The following is an 18,549-nucleotide window of genomic DNA, read 5'->3' on the forward strand; positions in this document are numbered from 1 at the left end:
ACAACAAAAAAATCCAGAAAAACGCATGTCAAAAATGTTATGAGTTGATTAGCATTTTAATGAGGGAAATAAGTATTTGACCCCTCTGCAAAACATGACTTAGTACTTGGTGGCAAAACCCTTGTTGGCAATCACAGAGGTCAGACGTTTCTTGTAGTTGGCCACCAGGTTTGCACACATCTCAGGAGGGATTTTGTCCCACTCTTCTTTGCATATCTTCTCCAAGTCATTAAGGTTTCGAGCCTGACGTTTGGCAACTCGAACCTTCAGCTCCCTCCACAGATTTTCTATAGGATTAAGGTCTGGAGACTGGCTAGGCCACTCCAGGACCTTAATGTGCTTCTTCTTGAGCCACTCCTTTGTTGCCTTGGCCGTGTGTTTTGGGTCATTGTCATGCTGGAATACCCATCCACGACCCATTTTCAATGCCCTGGCTGAGGGAAGGAGGTTCTCACCCAAGATTTGACAGTACATGGCCCCGTCCATCGTCCCTTTGATGCGGTGAAGTTGTCCTGTCCCCTTAGCAGAAAAACACCCCCAAAGCATAATGTTTCCACCTCCATGTTTGACGGTGGGGATGGTGTTCTTGGGGTCATAGGCAGCATTCCTCCTCCTCCAAACACGGCGAGTTGAGTTGATGACAAAGAGCTCGATTTTGGTCTCATCTGACCACAACACTTTCACCCAGTTCTCCTCTGAATCATTCAGATGTTCATTGGCAAACTTCAGACGGGCCTGTGTATGTGCTTTCTTGAGCACAGGGACCTTGCTGGCGCTGCAGGATTTCAGTCCTTCATGGCGTAGTGTGTTACCAATTGTTTTCTTGGTGACTATGGTCCCAGCTGCCTTGAGATCATTGACAAGATCCTCCCGTGTAGTTCTGGGCTGATTCCTCACCATTCCCATGATCATTGCAACTCCACGAGGTGAGATCTTGCATGGAGCCCCAGGCCGAGGGAGATTGACAGTTATTTTGTGTTTCTTCCATTTGCAAATAATCGCACCAACTGTTGTCACCTTCTCACCAAGCTGCTTGGCGATGGTCTTGTAGCCCATTCCAGCCTTGTGTAGGTCTACAATCTTGTCCCTGACAGCACTTTGGTCTTGGCCATGGTGCAGAGTTTGGATTTTGATTGATTGATTGCTTTTGTGGACAGGTGTCTTTTATACAGGTAACAAGCTGAGATTAGGAGCACTCCCTTTAAGAGTGTGCTCCTAATCTCAGCTCGTTACCTGTATAAAAGACACCTGGGAGCCAGAAATCTTTCTGATTGAGAGAGGGTCAAATACTTATTTCCCTCATTAAAATGCAAATCAATTTATAAAATTTTTGACATGCGTTTTTCGGGATTTCTTTGTCGTTATTCTGTCTCTCACTGTTCAAGTAAACCTACCATTAAAATTATAGACTGATCATTTCTTTGTCAGTGGGCAAACGTACAAAATCAGCAGGGGATCAAATACTTTTTTCCCTCACTGTATGTCATCAGAAACATTCAACTCCAATTCCAGTTAACTACATAATGATATTACATGTCCTTAGACTTGGTTAGGTGCACATCTAATGTACTTCTATGTTCATCCTTCATACTGTATTAAATTAATTTGTCCATGATTTGTTTAGCATTGTGATTGAAAAAATGCTTATTGTCATGTTTGACTAGTATTTATTACCTTACCCACAAGCCATTTGTGGGGTTGCAGAGTTTTAAACTCTGAATGATGGAGAAGGAAAGAGGACGTTTTGTCTGTAGACCTCACAACAGCAACCACCACCTCGCAATTCTTTCTCCGCCACAGAGCTGTGACCTGCAATACGCAAATGAAACACATTTAGAAGAGATATTGTCCACTTAAACATGAACTGAAAACAATCTATCACAATCCTTTCTTATTTTTCTTCTTTTGCAAAATTGAATGCTTCAGGATCCAGAACCACTGTTCCATGTAGCAGTTGGTGTCCCGTGATTTCACTGATTGCAATGTTGTGTTGGTCACATTACAATATCTTGTAAGGTCACCCAGCAGTATCCCACTCCATAGCGGGAAAATGGCCATGTAAGTGTCCATTAAAACATTGATTATCCCAGGGCAGAAAAATGTATTTTCAGGCCCTGTCTGTGTCTCCTCCAGAAGACTCTGCGAATGTTTAAGAACTGACATGAATTCACGTGTGAAGGGAGATTGTCCACATATTGTTTTGTTTTTTGCTGACATTGCAATTTCTCATAACTGTCATCTCTCATCATGTCCTCCACTTTCACCTTCTCTGACTTCATAATACTCTCATCTAAATGCTTTTCTGATTCATCCACAAGATGACTTTTATTTTGTGATTTGAAAAGCACACGTGTCTAAAGACATCGAGTGGCTCGAAGAAAGAGGTGCTGTTGAGCAACAAGGCAAAGCAAAAAGTTGCATACTCTTTGAGCCCAGTGTCATTTGTTTTCTTCCCAAATCCCTGGGCGACAGCCTTAAGGATGTGGGCAGAGCACAGATGGAGCACTGTGAAGTCTTCGCAATCTTCTGTTTCCTCCAAGGAAACTATGCTGTGGACTCTGTTTAGACAAGAAGTGATGCTCTCTTTGTTAAATGAGACCAATACACTACCAAACAGCACCCAGCTGAAATCAGCCTCCACCTGTCTCACCTTGCAGCTTGTCATTTGTGAGACCTTGCGTACTGTCTCCATTAACCAAAAGGTTATTGTTGGGATGGAGTGCTGAACACTAATCATCTCGGATACGGGGAGGGGTGGTTTATCCTTGCCCATTCCGGGCAGAACCAGAGCATAGTACAGAACTCTTTTACTATGATTGCTAATCTTAGACACAACCCCACCAGTGGCATCAAGATGAAGAGTCACTGGACTGCGCTTTCTCAGATGTTCATCTTGGATCTTCAAACCCTCTTCTGTGTACAAGTGAACGCCAAAGCCAAGGAGCTATTGAAATTAGAAAGTTTGAGAAATTCATGTAAAATCGTGTGAGATGACAATGGACAAACTAAAGCGTGTGCAATATAGAAGGGTAAGTCAGTGGACATTCTGAACCTTGTTTGAGTCTAGTAGGTCACATGACCAAGGAGCTATTGAAATTAGAAAGTTTGAAAAATTCATGTAAAACATGTGAGATGGAAATGGACAAACTAAGGGTGTGCAATGTGTAGGCCCACTGAGTGTACATTCTGAACCTTGTTTGACGTCACTAGGTCAAATGACCAAGGAGCTATTGAAATACAAAATATTGGCAAATGTATGTAAAATCACCTGAGATGAAAAGGGACAAACAAAAGGGTGTGTGTAGTGTCTAAACAGTTTATGACTTTGCTGATGTTTGCAAATAGTGTGTTAGAGGAAGTTGACTCAGCTTGAGGAAGCATCTGGAGAGCATTACTATAGGGGCACCCTAAAACAGAGGAAGTCTGTTATGTGGCGTCCTGGGATTGGTCTGTAGGGGAAACCACCCATATCATGTTACAGATTATAAATACTATGGTTGGGACAAAGGACATGGAGTAACAACATATTAGAGATTGGGCCAGTTGTTCTACAGATGTCTGCAGAAGTATGTAAATTGGCGCTGAAATCTTCAATGTAAATAAACTATTATAATCGAGGACAGTGTCAGCGGATTCCTTGTCCTCACAGCATAATTAGCATCATTATTTAGGTACCACATGTGCAATATAGAAGGGTAATCAGTGGACATTCTTAACCTTGGTTGAGGTCAGTAGGAGGAGCTATGTAAAACACGTTTGTACTTTGTTTATGCTCCCGAACTAACTCAACTAGGAATACGGAATGCGGCTCACATTGCCACATGTTTATTAGCTTTGGAAAGCAAATTAATGTCAAAATCGTGAAAATAACACCCGTGCAATGTTGTGTGAAATTTTCCAAACATCATGACACTTATTTGGAGTCTGTGGCTCAAGTAGTTTGAAAGCTATTTTAGGTTTGAAAGTGCAAATATCTGGCGAATATCCAACCCGAAACTGTCTTTACCTCAGTGTAAACGTGATCCAAACAACCCAGTTATATTTTGTATCTTGATAACACACAGAATGACTACCAACTTTTTAAAAATTACATCTGAATAATTAATGTATCCTTTTATCTACACGACATGTAACATAGACAAAGCCAAACACAGAAGAGCCCAACACAAGATTAAAACCCCCATTACAAATAAAAAGATTCAGTATCTTCATAAAATAAGTCATTCTGGAAGCTCCAGCAATGTAAATTCCGGTATATTCTTTATATTGTAAATCCCTTATGAGCCCATGGTTTTCACAATGGATACATACTGTATATGAATAATACATTAAGCATTGCGCAAAAGAAAAACTTGGTATGTTCTTCAAGGTTCACTTGGTTTGTGGAACTGAGCAAGAGTAGCAATGTAACCAGATTAAAGCTTAACCACACAATCAATACAGTTCAGTTTTTGACAAATCAAAACATAATAAATAAGATAACAAAGGTCCCTTTGATTAAATACATTCCAGTTTGAAAGAACACATCCCTCTACTGCACTTGTTTTATGCTTATTGTACTGTAGTGGGGCTGAGAATCTAGTCTCGGGTGCAGCAGCGAGACAGAGAAATGCTTAACAATGACGGAAAAAGACAAGTGTAACAAACACACTGTGCAATTATAACATTTCATTTGACAGAGGTTCCTTCAAAATGGTCATACAGTTTTAAATGCTGGTTGGTCCGAACCTAGCCATGATACACTCATCCTTTACAAGTGATTTGTACATCACTACTATGTTCAGCTACCCCATTAAAATGTAATGTGGCTTAGTGCAGATAGAATGCAAAATATTGTGTGGGAATGTTAAACTTGTAACATCAGGGCTTGTGTCAATGGAAAATTAGTCCTATTTTGGTCTATGGCCAGGCCTGGTTAATGATCTCTCTTAACCATGTCCTCTCCCAAAATTATTAAATCATTTTATTGGGAAAAAGCATTTAACCGCTGTCATCAAGACCCAGGACTGGCCACTTGTTGAGAATAGCCTCCTCTGTCCACATATGATTCAAATGAGACTGAAGGCACCCAATTCATATATACTCTCTTAAACTGAAGCATCAGCACCTCCTACAACCTTTCGATAAAAATACACTTTGCCCATTCCTTCTGTAACATACTATGCTGCACTCATTTTGCAACAATCTACTTTTTTGGGGGAAATATCATCCACTAATCTGGTATGTGTGTTTGGTAGGGACTAGAAATAAACTTGCAGAATAAACTGACCCAGAAAAAAACCGTTGACAATCGATTCAAGCCCCACAAAGTTAGTTACAGTGATAGCTGTCAGTTGTGGAAATGGCAATAGTTACAGTAGGTTGCAATAGTTAGTTCCAATACAGTCGAAAAGCAGCAATTCACAGTAGTATTTTCCAGTGTGATGAATTTGCTGACCATTTAAACATATCTAACTAATCATTGCTAAATAAATGCAGAGTGAGCGGCAGTTGGTAGATGTAGAAGGTGGACTGATGCTCCAGAAAACAATCACATAAACTCTCAGTAATCATCAATCAGCTTTTCAGCACCATTCTCAGCCTGCTTGCCAGCACCCCCATCCTGTTCTTCACTTCCTCCTCCTCCCTCCTCCTCCTCCTCCTCCTCCTCCTCTTCTGTGAAGGAGTGTGACTGGCTGCCGTAGTTCATCATTGTGCGGGAGAGGTCCACCTCGATGGGGAAGACGTCAGCCTCCTTCAGCACGGCGTAGCACTCGTCGTAGTAGCGCGACATGCCCGACACAAAACGCTGCAGCTGGAACACGATGTCCTGGACTGAAGGGAAGCAGGGATGGAGACGGATGTTAACACACACCCTACCTTTATACCACACTTTAGATTGACAGAAAAACAGATCTGGTATTTCCTAGCAGTGCAGAGGTAAAAGACTGTCTACAATTAGTAGAGAAACGCTCAGTCTGATACATTAGTAGAACGTGAAGCAGAGAGAGAGGGACTGATTGTACATTGGATAAAAGTAACCCACTGGGCACAGACGTCAGTTCAACGTCTAGTTTTGATTTACATTTGGTTGAGTTGTCAACTAACTTGAATTCAACGTAAAATAAAAAAGAATTATAATACAAATTTGGGTGAAATAAAAAAGACAAAATTCCCTTACGTTGAGGACTTTGTAAATCCAATAATTTTTCCACATTGATTCAATGTCCTTACATTGAATTTTTTTGTTGAAATGACATGGAAACAACGTTGATTCAACCAGCTTTTGCCCAGTGGGAAGGCTTTTAGATCTATTAGTAATGGGCAAACAGAGAGAGACTGTTTGGAGAGATACTCTGTCCACTTATTACAGGTAGCCGGACAGAGCGTTAATGGAGAGGATGATTCTCATAGGTAGACAGACACAGAGAGAGAACAAACCATGTTTCTGGTCCAGTAGCTCAATCTTCTCCAGCACATCCTTCCTCATCTTGGCGAACCGAGCACGGGCCTCCTGTCGACACCGCAGCACAAGCCGGTACTCATAGTTACCGGTGCCGACGCGATACATGGGCTCTCCCATCGCCTATGGAAACACACAGGTATATAAAAAATCACAAACACGCTACAAAGATCCACTTTGTTACTCAATGATATCAGTGTTTATGTATGGACTACAGGCATAAGTAGTAAGGCAAGGTACTCACAATGCAGCTGTACTCTTCATCGTCCATCTCCTTCACTTTCAGACAGTAAGACTGGAACACAAAATGGATTCACTTTTACCCCAATGACTAACACATTAGAAAGAAATGCTTCGCTACAGTTTAGACCCTGCTTTTAGTTGATCAATGTTGACATTTTGAATAAGGGGTCTGCTCTCACCAAGTACTCAAATTTGACATCCAGGTATTTGCGGATGGTGAGCTTGGTGTCTGGTATAGCCTTATGAAGGTAGGTGTTCAGGTCATGGAGCATCTACAAAACAGGAGACAGAGAGAGGAACATGATTAGTCCACATGTAGGAGTTGATTCACTATATATACACATGTATGGATGTGTGGGGATGTACGTTATCTAATCTAGGTATATGCAGGAGTGAATGCAAGCTTGTTGGAGTGTTCGCATATAAATCCTGTTAATGGTTTGTGTATTGATTTGACTGTTAATGTCTTCTACTACTCACTGGCTTGATAGTCTTTAGCAGCTGGATGCCATACTTCTCCATGTTGCGATGGGCCTCAGCAAACTTCACAAAGGCCTCACTTGCTGCAGCCTGAGGCTCCCGTACCCCGATCACAGAGAACACATCCCCAAAAGCTGAAGGTCATCCAGGCAGAGGGAGAGAGTGGAACAATCAAACATCATCTAGTCTCATAGCATGCAACTCATTACTGTAAATACAAACCTGTTCACTTTCAGTGTGAGGGAGCTTGAGTATGATCACTGTGTCTATATCTGTATTTTAATATAACGTTTGTGTAGTTTCAAGGCATGGTAACTCACCTCTGTGAGTCTGAGAGAGTTCAAAGAAGGCTCTGAGCAGTCTTTTTGTGTGCTCCATCAGGCCTGTAAGGAGTCAAACAAGGACAGTGGTGCATGAAGAGGGGGGAGAGCATGGAGAATGTCACACATAACATTACAATCGAGGTCAAATGTTCGTGTGAACTTGTATGACACCTTTTAAAATATACCTTTGTACAGCTCTGCGGTTTTCTCCAACTCCTCCAGTCTCTTCACCAGCCCATCTGAAAAAGAAAAGGACCTAGTATAAGGACACTTACAGTAGTGGCTTGGTGCCCCTCTCCAGTCCAGAAGATATCAGTCATCATGAGATGGCACAGAGCTTATACAGTGGCCGTGGCCAAATTCCCATACATTTTATAGTATGTGACATTTTAAAAATAGTACTCAGAATGAGTCATCTAATGCGTGATTGCGTTGACTCCTGCCATTCATTCATTTTGTTACAGCGCGTCAATTTATCTGATTATCAGCTGTTATCAAACACATGAGTCAGAAAAGACAAGTGAATTCTACTAGATCAAACGGCGAAATTAGTATGCAGTTTAGGTATGTAGTACGCTAGTATGGGTATTCAGACACGGTCAGTGTCTTAGGGGTGATGTCAACAGAATTGGCTTCAATTAACTGTTTTCAATGTATGGAACGAGGAAAGAAAAGTTGAAAATTTAGAAGAGAAATCTATAACATGGACAGCGTGTTTTGTCCCAGTCTCACCATTGCAGAGTATGGCTCTGCTGAGCCCCAGAGCATCGGCTGTACCAGAGCTCATGTTCTCCACCAGGCGGTGCTTCACCTTCTTCAGCACTAAAACACACCAGATAACACACAACACAATGTAAAAACATACAATGATGGGTAGCATCTGTCTGTCTGGTGAGTAAGGACAGTACTCTATCCATATACAGGTAACTGCCAACATAAAGGAAACACTTCAGTAAATGAGGGATACAATGTACTGTATAATGAAAGCAGGTGCTTCCATACAGGTGTGGAATTAACATCCTGTCATGCTTAGCATCATGTATACAAATGCTGGGCAGGCCCAGTTGCCCATTATTTTGGCTACCATGGCTAGAAGAAGAGATCTTAGTGACTTTGAAAGAGGGGTGATTGTTGGGGCACGTTTGGCAAGCGCTTCAGTGACGAAGACTGCTCAATTGGCTGATGTTTGACGATATGCCATGGCCGTGTCAGTCACCCGATCTCAACCCAATTGAACACTTAGAGATTCTGGAGCGGCGCCTGAGACAGCGTTTTCCATCACCATCAACAAAACACAAAATTAAGGAATTTCTTGTGGAAGAATGGTGTCGCATCCATCCAAGAGTTCCAGACACTTGTAGAATCTATGCCAAGGCGCATTGAAGCTGTTCTGGCGGCACGTGGTGGCCCAACGCCCTATTAAGACACTATGTTGGTATTTCCCTTATTTTGTCAATTACCTGTATATTTTAGAGATACAGTGGGGGGAAAAAGTATTTAGTCAGCCACCAATTGTGCTCCCACTTAAAAAGATGAGAGAGGCCTGTAATTTTATTCATAGGTACACGTCAACTATGACAGACAAATTGAGAAAAAAAAATCCAGAAAATCACATTGTAGGATTTTTAATGAATTTATTTGCAAATTATGGTGGAAAATAAGTATTTGGTCACCTACAAATAAGCAAGATTTCTGGCTCTCACAGACCTGTAACTTCTTCTTTAAGAGGCTCCTCTGTCCTCCACTCATTACCTGTATTAATGGCACCTGTTTGAACTTGTTATCAGTATAAAAGACACCTGTCCACAACCTCAAACAGTCACACTCCAAACTCCACTATGGCCAAGACCAAAGAGTTGTCAAAGGACACCAGAAACAACATTGTAGACCTGCACCAGGCTGGGAAGACTGAATCTGCAATAGGTAAGCAGCTTGGTTTGAAGAAATCAACTGTGGGAGCAATTATTAGGAAATGGAAGACATACAAGACCACTGATAATCTCCCTCGATCAGGGGCTCCACGCAAGATCTCACCCCGTGGGGTCAAAATGATCACAAGAACGGTGAGCAAAAATCCCAGAACCACACAGGGGGACCTAGTGAATGACCTGCAGAGAGCTGGGACCAAAGTAACAAAGCCTACCATCAGTAACACACTACGCCGCCAGGGACTCAAATCCTGCAGTGCCAGACGTGTCCCCCTGCTTAAGCCAGTACATGTCCAGGCCCGTCTGAAGTTTGCTAGAGTGCATTTGGATGATCCAGAAGACGATTGGGAGAATGTCATATGGTCAGATGAAACCAAAATAGAACTTTTTGGTAAAAACTCAACTCGTCGTGTTTGGAGGACAAAGAATGCTGAGTTGCATCCAAAGAACACCATACCTACTGTGAAGCATGGGGGTGGAAACATCATGCTTTGGGGCTGTTTTTCTGCAAAGGGACCAGGACGACTGATCCGTGTAAAGGAAAGAATGAATGGGGCCATGTATCGTGAGATTTTGAGTGAAAACCTCCTTCCATCAGCAAGGGCATTGAAGATGAAACGTGGCTGGGTCTTTCAGCATGACAATGATCCCAAACACACCGCCCGGGCAACGGAGGAGTGGCTTCGTAAGAAGCATTTCAAGGTCCTGGAGTGGCCTAGCCAGTCTCCAGATCTCAACCCCATAGAAAATCTTTGGAGGGAGTTGAAAGTCTGTGTTGCCCAGCGACAGCCCCAAAACATCACTGCTCTAGAGGAGATCTGCATGGAGGAATGGGCCAAAATACCAGCAACAGTGTGTGAAAACCTTGTGAAGACTTACAGAAAACGTTTGACCTGTGTCATTGCCAACAAAGGGTATATAACAAAGTATTGAGAAACTTTTGTTATTGACCAAATACTTATTTTCCACCATAATTTGCAAATAAATTCATTAAAAATCCTACAATGTGATTTTCTGGATTTTATTTTCTCATTTTGTCTGTCATAGTTGACGTGTACATATGATGAAAATTACAGGCCTCTCTCATCTTTTTAAGTGGGAGAACTTGCACAATTGGTGGCTGACTAAATACTTTTTTTCCCCACTGTATGTATTCTGCGACTGTTACCTATGTCCAGTGACTTCCCTTGTTTGGGGTCAGCCTGCAGCTTGTTGTAGTGGATCGTTGCTTCTCCCTGCAAAGACAAGAGGAATGCATGGAAGAGATAAGGAAGTCAGTAACTCAAACACCACCTCAATATAATAAAAAACCATGATGCAAATCCACATAGATACTTCCCCCAGGGGTCATATTACTCAAACTAAAATATATAGCCTACGGGGTTCCCCCAGACAATACAGTATTGATTGATCTACCTAACCTGACATTGGCTCCCTCCCCTGGTTAGTCTGGGGACTCGAGTGACAGGCAGGTCATGGGTCAACCAGATATTGCCAAACCATCCATGTGTACTAAGTGTGTCTGCAACTAATTTCAATTGAAAATCATGAAGGACAAGACTGCGCAATATAGCAGTTATTTATGCCAAACAAAGGTGCTTCTGCAAGTGTAGAAACATAAGAATTACAGATCCTCTGATAAAACTGCACAAAGTTTGCAAGTAATATCAATAAATACCACTGTGACGATTAACTCAGTGGGCATAGCATGCAAAAAAATGAAAGAGTCAGCGAAGCCTAAGGGAAACAATGGCACATTCTAATCCTTTAATACAGACAGTGGAGCATCTCTCCCCATCTCTCTAATCCTGAGCACCAGACCACGGTGGGGTAGTCATTGAACTCACATAGCTTCCTGTGTCGTCACAATGGATTCAAAAACAACATTGCCACTCCACACTGGTGACGTGAGGGCCCAAACTCCTGGCTATTGTCCTGTTCTCACTAGCTGCGCTGAGCGATCTGAGGTGTCCCTCTTATTCAACGTCTAATAGTGACCGCAGCCCTTTTCAGACTGACTGGTCATTTACTGGTAAAAAACACAGAATCCAGGATAAAATACAGTGGCTTTGGACTTTTGATTTGTATCTACTGGTAAGTGTTAGTCTTGTCAGTGTTGGTATATGGTTTGCCTTATTGTTTGGGTTGTGTGGCTATCAAAAAAATAACTATAACTGGTTTGTAGCATTTTATAGTATCAAACCAAAATTGATTGAAAAGTTGATTCCAAGCCCTCTTATTGTACCTGGACAGCCTGAATCATCTTTGCCACCTCCACCTTTGTCTTGCCCTTCACAGGTTTGCCGTTCACTCCTGTGATCTCGTCGCCAGCCGCCAGAGTCCCCTCCAGAGCAGCAGGGGTGTTGTCAAAGACCTGACAGAGATCCCAGTTACAGGTAAAGAATATATCCAATAATGACAAAAACCAAGCCATAAGAGCTCAGAGCCTTAAAACAAAATGCTTTAAGAAAGTTCAGGATAATGGGTTATACAATGCATCCATAATCTAATGTTTCTGACTTAGTTAACACTCTGGATACATAGCTACTGAATCAAGAACAAACACAACAGCTCTAATGGACTGAGGTACAGTATAGAGGTACATAATACCTGTACAATGTAGAGACAGGGACAGTACTGCGCCCCACCCCCGATGCTGATCCCTATCAGGTTCTGAGCATCCTTCTTCAGGGATACAGTCCCAGGGACTGTAGGGATCCCCCTGTTGAAGAAGAATCAGAGATCCTTTTAATACATTGTCTGTCTAGTGTTTACAATATGATTTGGGAAAGCAAGCGCTGTCAAAGCCAATTAGATGAGATGTACACTGCATTTGGAAAGTATTCATACCCCTTCACTTTTTCCACATTTTGTTACGTTACAGCCTTCTTCTAAAATTGATTAAATTGTTTTTTCCCCTCATCAATCTAAACACAATACTCCATAATGACAAAGCAAAAACTTTTTAGTACATTTATAATAAAACCCCCCTGGAAATATAACATTTACATAAGTATTCAGACCCTTTGCTCAGTACTTTGTTGCACCTTTGGCAGCGATTACAGCCTCGAGTCTTCTTGGGTATGACGCTACAAGCTTGGCACACCTGTATTTGGGGAGTTTCTCCCATTCTTCTCTGCAGATCCTCTTAAGCTCTGTCAGGTTGGATGGGGAGCGTCCCTGCACAGCTATTTTCAGGTTTCTCAAGAGATGTTCGATTGGGTTCAAGTCCGGGCTCTGGCTGGGTCACTCAAGGACATTCAGAGACTTGTCCCGAAGCCACTCCTGTGTTGTCTTGGCTGTGTGCTTAGGGTTAATGTCCTGTTGGAAGGTGAACCTTCGCCCCAGTCTGATGTCCTGAGCGCTCTAGAGCAGGTTTTCATCAAGGATCTCTCTGTACTTTGCTCTGTTCATCTTTCCCTCGATCCTGACTAGTCTCCCAGTCCCTGCTACTGAAAAACATCCCCACAGCATGATGCTGCCACCACCATTCTTCACCGTAGGGATGGTATTGGCCAGGTGATGAGCGGTGCCTGGTTTCCTCCAGATGTGGCGCTTGGCATTCAGGCCAAAGAGCAATCTTGGTTTCATCAGACCAGAGAATCTTATTTCTCATGGTCTGAGAGTCCTTTAGGTGCCTTTTGGCAAACTCCAAGCGGGCTGTCATGTGCCTTTCACAGGAGGAGGGGCTTCAGTCAGGCCACCATAAAAGCCTGATTGGTGTAGTGCTGCAGAGATGGTTGTCCTTCTGGAAGGTTCTCCCATCTCCACAGAGGAACTCTAGAGCTCTGTCTGAGTGACCATCGGGTTCTTGGTCACCTCCCTGACCAAGGCCCTTCTCCCCGGATTGCTCAGTTTGGCCAGGTGGCCAGCTCTAGGAAGAGTCTTGGTGGTTCCAAACTTCTTCCATTTAAGAATGATGGAGGCCACTGTGTTCTTGGGGGCCTTCAATGCTGCAGAATCCTGTCTCTGAGCTCTACGGACAATTCCTTCAACCTCACGGCTTGGTTTTTGCTCTGACATGCACTGTCAATTGTGGGACCTTATATAGATAGGTGTGTGCCTTTCCAAATAATGTCCAATCAATTGAATTTACCACAGGTGGACTCCAATCAAGTTGTAGAAACATCTCAAGGATGAATAATGGAAACAGAATGCACCGGAGCTCAATTTCGAGTCTCATAGCAAAGGGTCTGAATACTTATGTAAATAAGGTATTTCTGTTTTGTATAAATTTGCAAACATTTATAAAACCTGTTTTCGCTTTGTCATTATTGGGTATTGTGTGTAGATTGAGGAAAACATTTTATTTAATCAATTTTAGAATAAGGCTGTAACGTAACAAAATGTGGAAAAAGGGAAGGAGTCTGAATACTTTCAGAATGCACTGTACATGTAGAACAAGAAAAGGATGCAAATCATATTTACTTACAGTTTGTCCTCCTCCAACTCATAGTCCATGTCTGTGAACATCCCAGGACTGTTTATCCTGTATAATCTGGCTAAGAGGAAAAAAAGAATGGCATTGATTAATCTATAAAGACATTTTTAAAAAAGTTAACTAGTTACCTCACACAAAATGCCATCACAGGATAAGTTTGCCAATGCTGACACAGTAACTGTAACAGAATGTGGGGGCAACATATATAACTAGAAAACGTTCCTTTATTTGCTGGCAAGAAATGTGACTTAGCTAGCTGCTGTCATTTAATGATGAAGCCAACACAACTGGTAGAAAGCTGAGCCTAGCTTGAACCAGTACCTGGGCTTGAGTAGATGACGAATATGACGAGATCGTTGTCTCCTCAAGCCCAGCTAGTAGGTACTGGTTCAAGACTAGCTAGACTATGTTGTCACAAAAGTCAACATGTACTTTTGTAATGAAAGCAACATCAACAAAACTGGCAACGTTAGTAGCAAGCTATCTCCCTAAATAATGCTTAGCTTCCTTGCTAGCTAGGCTACCTAACGTTGGCAGCTCTGTCAGCAGCAGGTGCATTGCAAATGTGCATGATAAAAAAGAAAGGTGGCCATTGGCCAGCTATTTACCTCCGACACAGTTGATAACACGCGCGTTGTTATCTTCACACAAACGTTTATCTCATGCCTCTGGGGAATGTTTCTTTAAATGTACATTTTATTTCAGAATATTTTGTATTTCTTCGGACCACTTCACTGGTTAATCATCTGTCAAAAATATGATTCTGTTTACCTGTCCTCGTCACATCCGGGAATTTGGCGGAAACTGTCTTCTTCTTCTTCTTCTTCAGTGTGGTTTATCGGCGGTTGGCATCCAACGTTATGGTGCATTACCGCCACCTACTGTACTGGAGTGTGGGCCAGCGACAGGGAGAAACTAAATCCTACCTGCCAACCCCGTTTCTTTTAAAAAATATAACAAAATAATTGAGACTATATCTAATGACGTTCTACTCAATATACTATTTAAACTAATTTCCTGTATCCCCTTCTCCCTCATACTAGATCTCATCCTCTCTCTTTCCCTCTGGTACTGCCCACACTGTAGCAATACATGCTCCACAGTCTCTATTTCCTGACAATAATCACACTTTCCTGATGGATGCTTTCCTATCACATGTAATGTCTTATTCAACTGGCTGTGTCCCACCCTTAATCTTGTAAAAATAGCCTCCTCTCTTCTGTCCCTTCCTGCCGTCCTCCCCTCCCCGACTTTCCTCTGTACTTGAAATAAATGCCTTCCCTTATTATCTCTATTCCACTGCTCCTGCCATCTCTGCACCATCACTGTATATATCATTATTTTTGCCTCTGCCTTGCTCATTGACACTTCAACATCAACATCCCCACTACTAAGTGCTTGTTTAGCCTGTTCATCTACTGCCTCATTCACCTCCACCCTCACATGGGCTGGGACCCAAGTAAATCTTATCTGAATACCCATCTGTTTAATCCTGCCATGGGTTTGTAGCACCTCATAAATTAGGTATTGTCTGCTACGTGAGCTAAAGGACTGGAGACTCATTAACACTGCACATGAATCAGAGAAAATAACTACTCTGTCTGGCTTAACTTCCTCCAACCACTGCAAGGCAAACAGAATGGCCAAGCGGAAACGGTCAATGATTATTTAACCTTTCCCCCATAGAGATGGTCAGTGCTATCTGGGATCCTTGGGACGTCCCCACCCTAACCTTAACCCGTACCCTAACCATAATCCTTACCTTAACCATTTAACATTTCTACTTCAATGGGGTAGGGACGTCCAAAGGATTCCGGATTGCAAGGACCATACTGCTTTTGACTGGATTTCAATATAATATAATCAAATTCATGAAAACGCTGTCATTTAAGATATGTATAGAATTGTATTTGTGGATTCATCTACTTATTCTACCCAATGCCTTTTATGAAGATTTTCAATAGCGCTTTTGTGTGTTTTGCGCTTGGAAGACCATTCAAAGACTAAAAAGATCGATAGGCTATGGAAATCGTCACACTTTCCCAGAGTATATATATCTGAATATACTGTTGATTCATAAAATCTATTCATTGTTGTATTCGTCAAGGGCAGATCATGCACTTTAAAGTAACTGTCCAGTGTTTCCAGATTTCTATGAAATATTATCTATAATTAATTACAATAGTAGTGAAATAGTTTTTTCCTTCAATTTTTTATGTTAAAAAGCAGCTTTTCTGTGTTTGAATGGTGTGGGCGTACCCCAACAACAGAATGCTGTGGGCGTATACCGGTCATTAAAAATATTAATGACAAGTAAACAACTTAATGGCCAGCTCAGCCAATGAGCCAATGAGACGTCTCGGCCAAAATCGTCCCATCACGTTATATGAAGAAATAGCAAGCATTTTTGAAACGGTCTGTTTGAGATACAAGTTTAAGGTGGGGTTTGAAGTGTGTTTTTTTCTCTCAAATGTATGCTTTGGCCACAAAATATGAGTAAAGGATGAGTTGATAACATTATATGTGTATGAGTTAACACAACATGAGCTTTTAAAAGTGAGATTTTTCACTGGACAGTCAGTTACTTTAAACACTGTCATTACAGCACCACTAGCACTACAGTAGCCTATAGGTAGATACAGTAGCCTATTGTAGTTTAGTGTGTGACGAAGAGATTATCTCACTCATTATAATATACAGTGCAGCACTACACAGTTGATTACTGATCAGAGTGACTTTGATCAAAGATCAGGCTTTCAGTGTGAGTAAAAGCATCAGTTTAGTAAGCAACTATCTTCACTGCCAGTCTGCCACCAAGCTTCTTGTCATAACCTAATATCAGGGTGTGAGTGAGATAATTATTTATTTATTTAGTTAATAATCATTAAGCATGTCTCATATTAACATGTTAATCAGTGAGTGACCTGTGTGAGGAGGGTTGCGCACATAAAAGGATAGTTCAAACTTGCAACTAACCTTTTACTCTCTGTATCTCAGGAAATAAGGTTATCTTGTCCGATCCCAGTCCGTCTTGCAACTCAAACCACATTCAGGGCCGCTTTCACCACCAGTGAAAACATGGCATTGCCAATGGTAAGTCTCATTAACTTTCATGCTTGTGCTGATACTTTTATTCCACACAGTTACTTACTTACACAGCCCAAATCTTATCAGCCCAAAGCCTACATCCTTACTGCACTCAGATATGTGTTGCTGAGTGAATTAATTTAAACGGTCAAGCCCTAGAGTCTTGATTATGTTTTGACAACATGGTAATTGTTGAAAAAGTAATCTATGCATGCACTGTACATAATGATTCCAATGATTATGAAAAGCCAGTCATTAAATATTTTATAACCCAACATGAAATATTAAAAGACAAAATCCCTTTTACATTATGTTCAAAAACACTCCATTTAATTATATGGTTCTTAATAGGAACTTGAGCTGAAGCATGTGGAGCTGAGAGCTGGAGACCAGTTCAAAGTGCAAGGAAGGATTATGGATGAGGCTGAGAGGTACATTTAACTGTTTTTTGTGTTTATATCACACAGAGGGACCCATAAGATTAATTTGTGCATACATTTTTTTTTTTTTACTACCAGTTTCACTAATTATTGCTCAGAAGAGGAGAGGACTGACCAGAGAATGGTTTAGTTTTGGTATACTGTATGTGTGAAATCAATTAATGTTAGACAGACATGTATTAGGGATTCTGGAATGATGTGATTTCCTATTTTCCATTTCCAGGTTCCAGATCGACCTGGGCTGTGATGAAGACGACCTGGCACTGCACTTTAACCCACGCTTCAACGATGACACTGATGGTACTGTGCTTGTATGCAACTCAAAGATTGCCGGCTGCTGGGGTGATGAGAAGAGAGAGATCCACAATCCACTCCAAAGGGGTTCTACATTCAAGGTGTGAAAATTGAGGTTGGAAAGATGGAGGGAGGGGGGTTAGGTCCTGACTAGACAAATGGAGAATTTTTCGGCATAGTGTTTCAGGTGTTCAATATAACAGAAACAATTAGGGCCTATGTGCATGTAATCTCCCGCTAGTATAATTTTAAGGAAACCAGCGCTAATACACTGCACAGTGCAAGTCCAGCTTGTTCGTTGCAATTGGCCATGTGGGTGTAAGGGTGAATGTGCTACAACACTAATGATGTAAACAAATGTTGTTTCTGTTCGTCCCCTCTCAAGATTGTGCTGAAGCTGACGGACGACATGTTTGAAGTGGAGATGCCTGATGGACAGGAGATCCAGTTCCCCAATCGTGAAGGCCTAGACGTCATTACCTACATTCGTATCAAAGGACACCTCAAACTTACTTCTTTCATAATCTACTAGACCCCAATATATGAGGGGTGAATTAGTTTGATCAATGGGTTAGGACAGGATCAATGACATTTATCAAATCATTGTTCTAATATATGTATTAGCGAATCATTGTTCTAATATATGTATTAGCGAACTGTTGGACATATTAAATATGTATCTGGGTTGACCACAGTCTGTCATTGTTTATCTTTTTTCCCCATGGTATGGTATATTTGTTGCAATAATATTCGCAATCGCACGTACAGGAAGCACAAGGGTAAAATGAGGATGAGTTTATAGTACCATTTGTCAATCACTTTGATTCCTTTACTACATCTTGGCCAGGTGAAATATTGGAGTCAATATTTA

The 18,549-nt window shown here is 41.6% G+C and overlaps 2 protein-coding genes across 3 annotated transcripts; one reads left to right on the forward strand and one right to left on the reverse strand.

Annotated features, from left to right (window-relative positions):
• Positions 1-4,098: 4,098 nt before the first annotated feature.
• On the reverse strand, positions 4,099-14,633 carry LOC311104151 (PRKCA-binding protein-like). Of its 2 annotated transcripts, none has more exons than XM_084145843.1 (13): positions 14,466-14,633; positions 13,849-13,918; positions 12,027-12,138; positions 11,662-11,790; positions 10,585-10,651; positions 8,221-8,310; positions 7,674-7,727; positions 7,486-7,548; positions 7,166-7,299; positions 6,865-6,957; positions 6,687-6,737; positions 6,421-6,565; positions 4,099-5,814 (listed from the first exon to the last, which is right to left on the reverse strand). In XM_084145843.1, the coding sequence occupies exons 2-13, from the start codon at positions 13,887-13,889 to the stop codon at positions 5,543-5,545; spliced, it is 1,251 nt and encodes a 416-aa protein (XP_084001969.1). In that variant the 5' UTR covers positions 13,890-13,918; positions 14,466-14,633; the 3' UTR covers positions 4,099-5,542. The 2 variants fall into 2 exon arrangements, with proteins under 2 accessions (XP_084001969.1, XP_084001968.1); XM_084145842.1 differs by having other exon boundaries at positions 13,849-13,914; positions 14,466-14,622.
• A 2,302-nt stretch (positions 14,634-16,935) lies between these two features.
• LOC311104168 (galectin-2-like) lies at positions 16,936-18,210 on the forward strand (the record flags this gene model as incomplete). Its single annotated transcript, XM_084145863.1, has 4 exons — positions 16,936-16,950; positions 17,296-17,375; positions 17,608-17,779; positions 18,064-18,210. 4 exons carry the CDS (start codon positions 16,936-16,938, stop codon positions 18,208-18,210), a joined length of 414 nt encoding a protein of 137 aa, XP_084001989.1.
• Between the last annotated feature and the right edge of the window lie 339 nt (positions 18,211-18,549).

The sequence above is a fragment of the Coregonus lavaretus genome, assembly GCF_964263955.1.
Source record: "Coregonus lavaretus genome assembly, chromosome: 28".
Taxonomy (NCBI): domain Eukaryota; kingdom Metazoa; phylum Chordata; class Actinopteri; order Salmoniformes; family Salmonidae; genus Coregonus; species Coregonus lavaretus.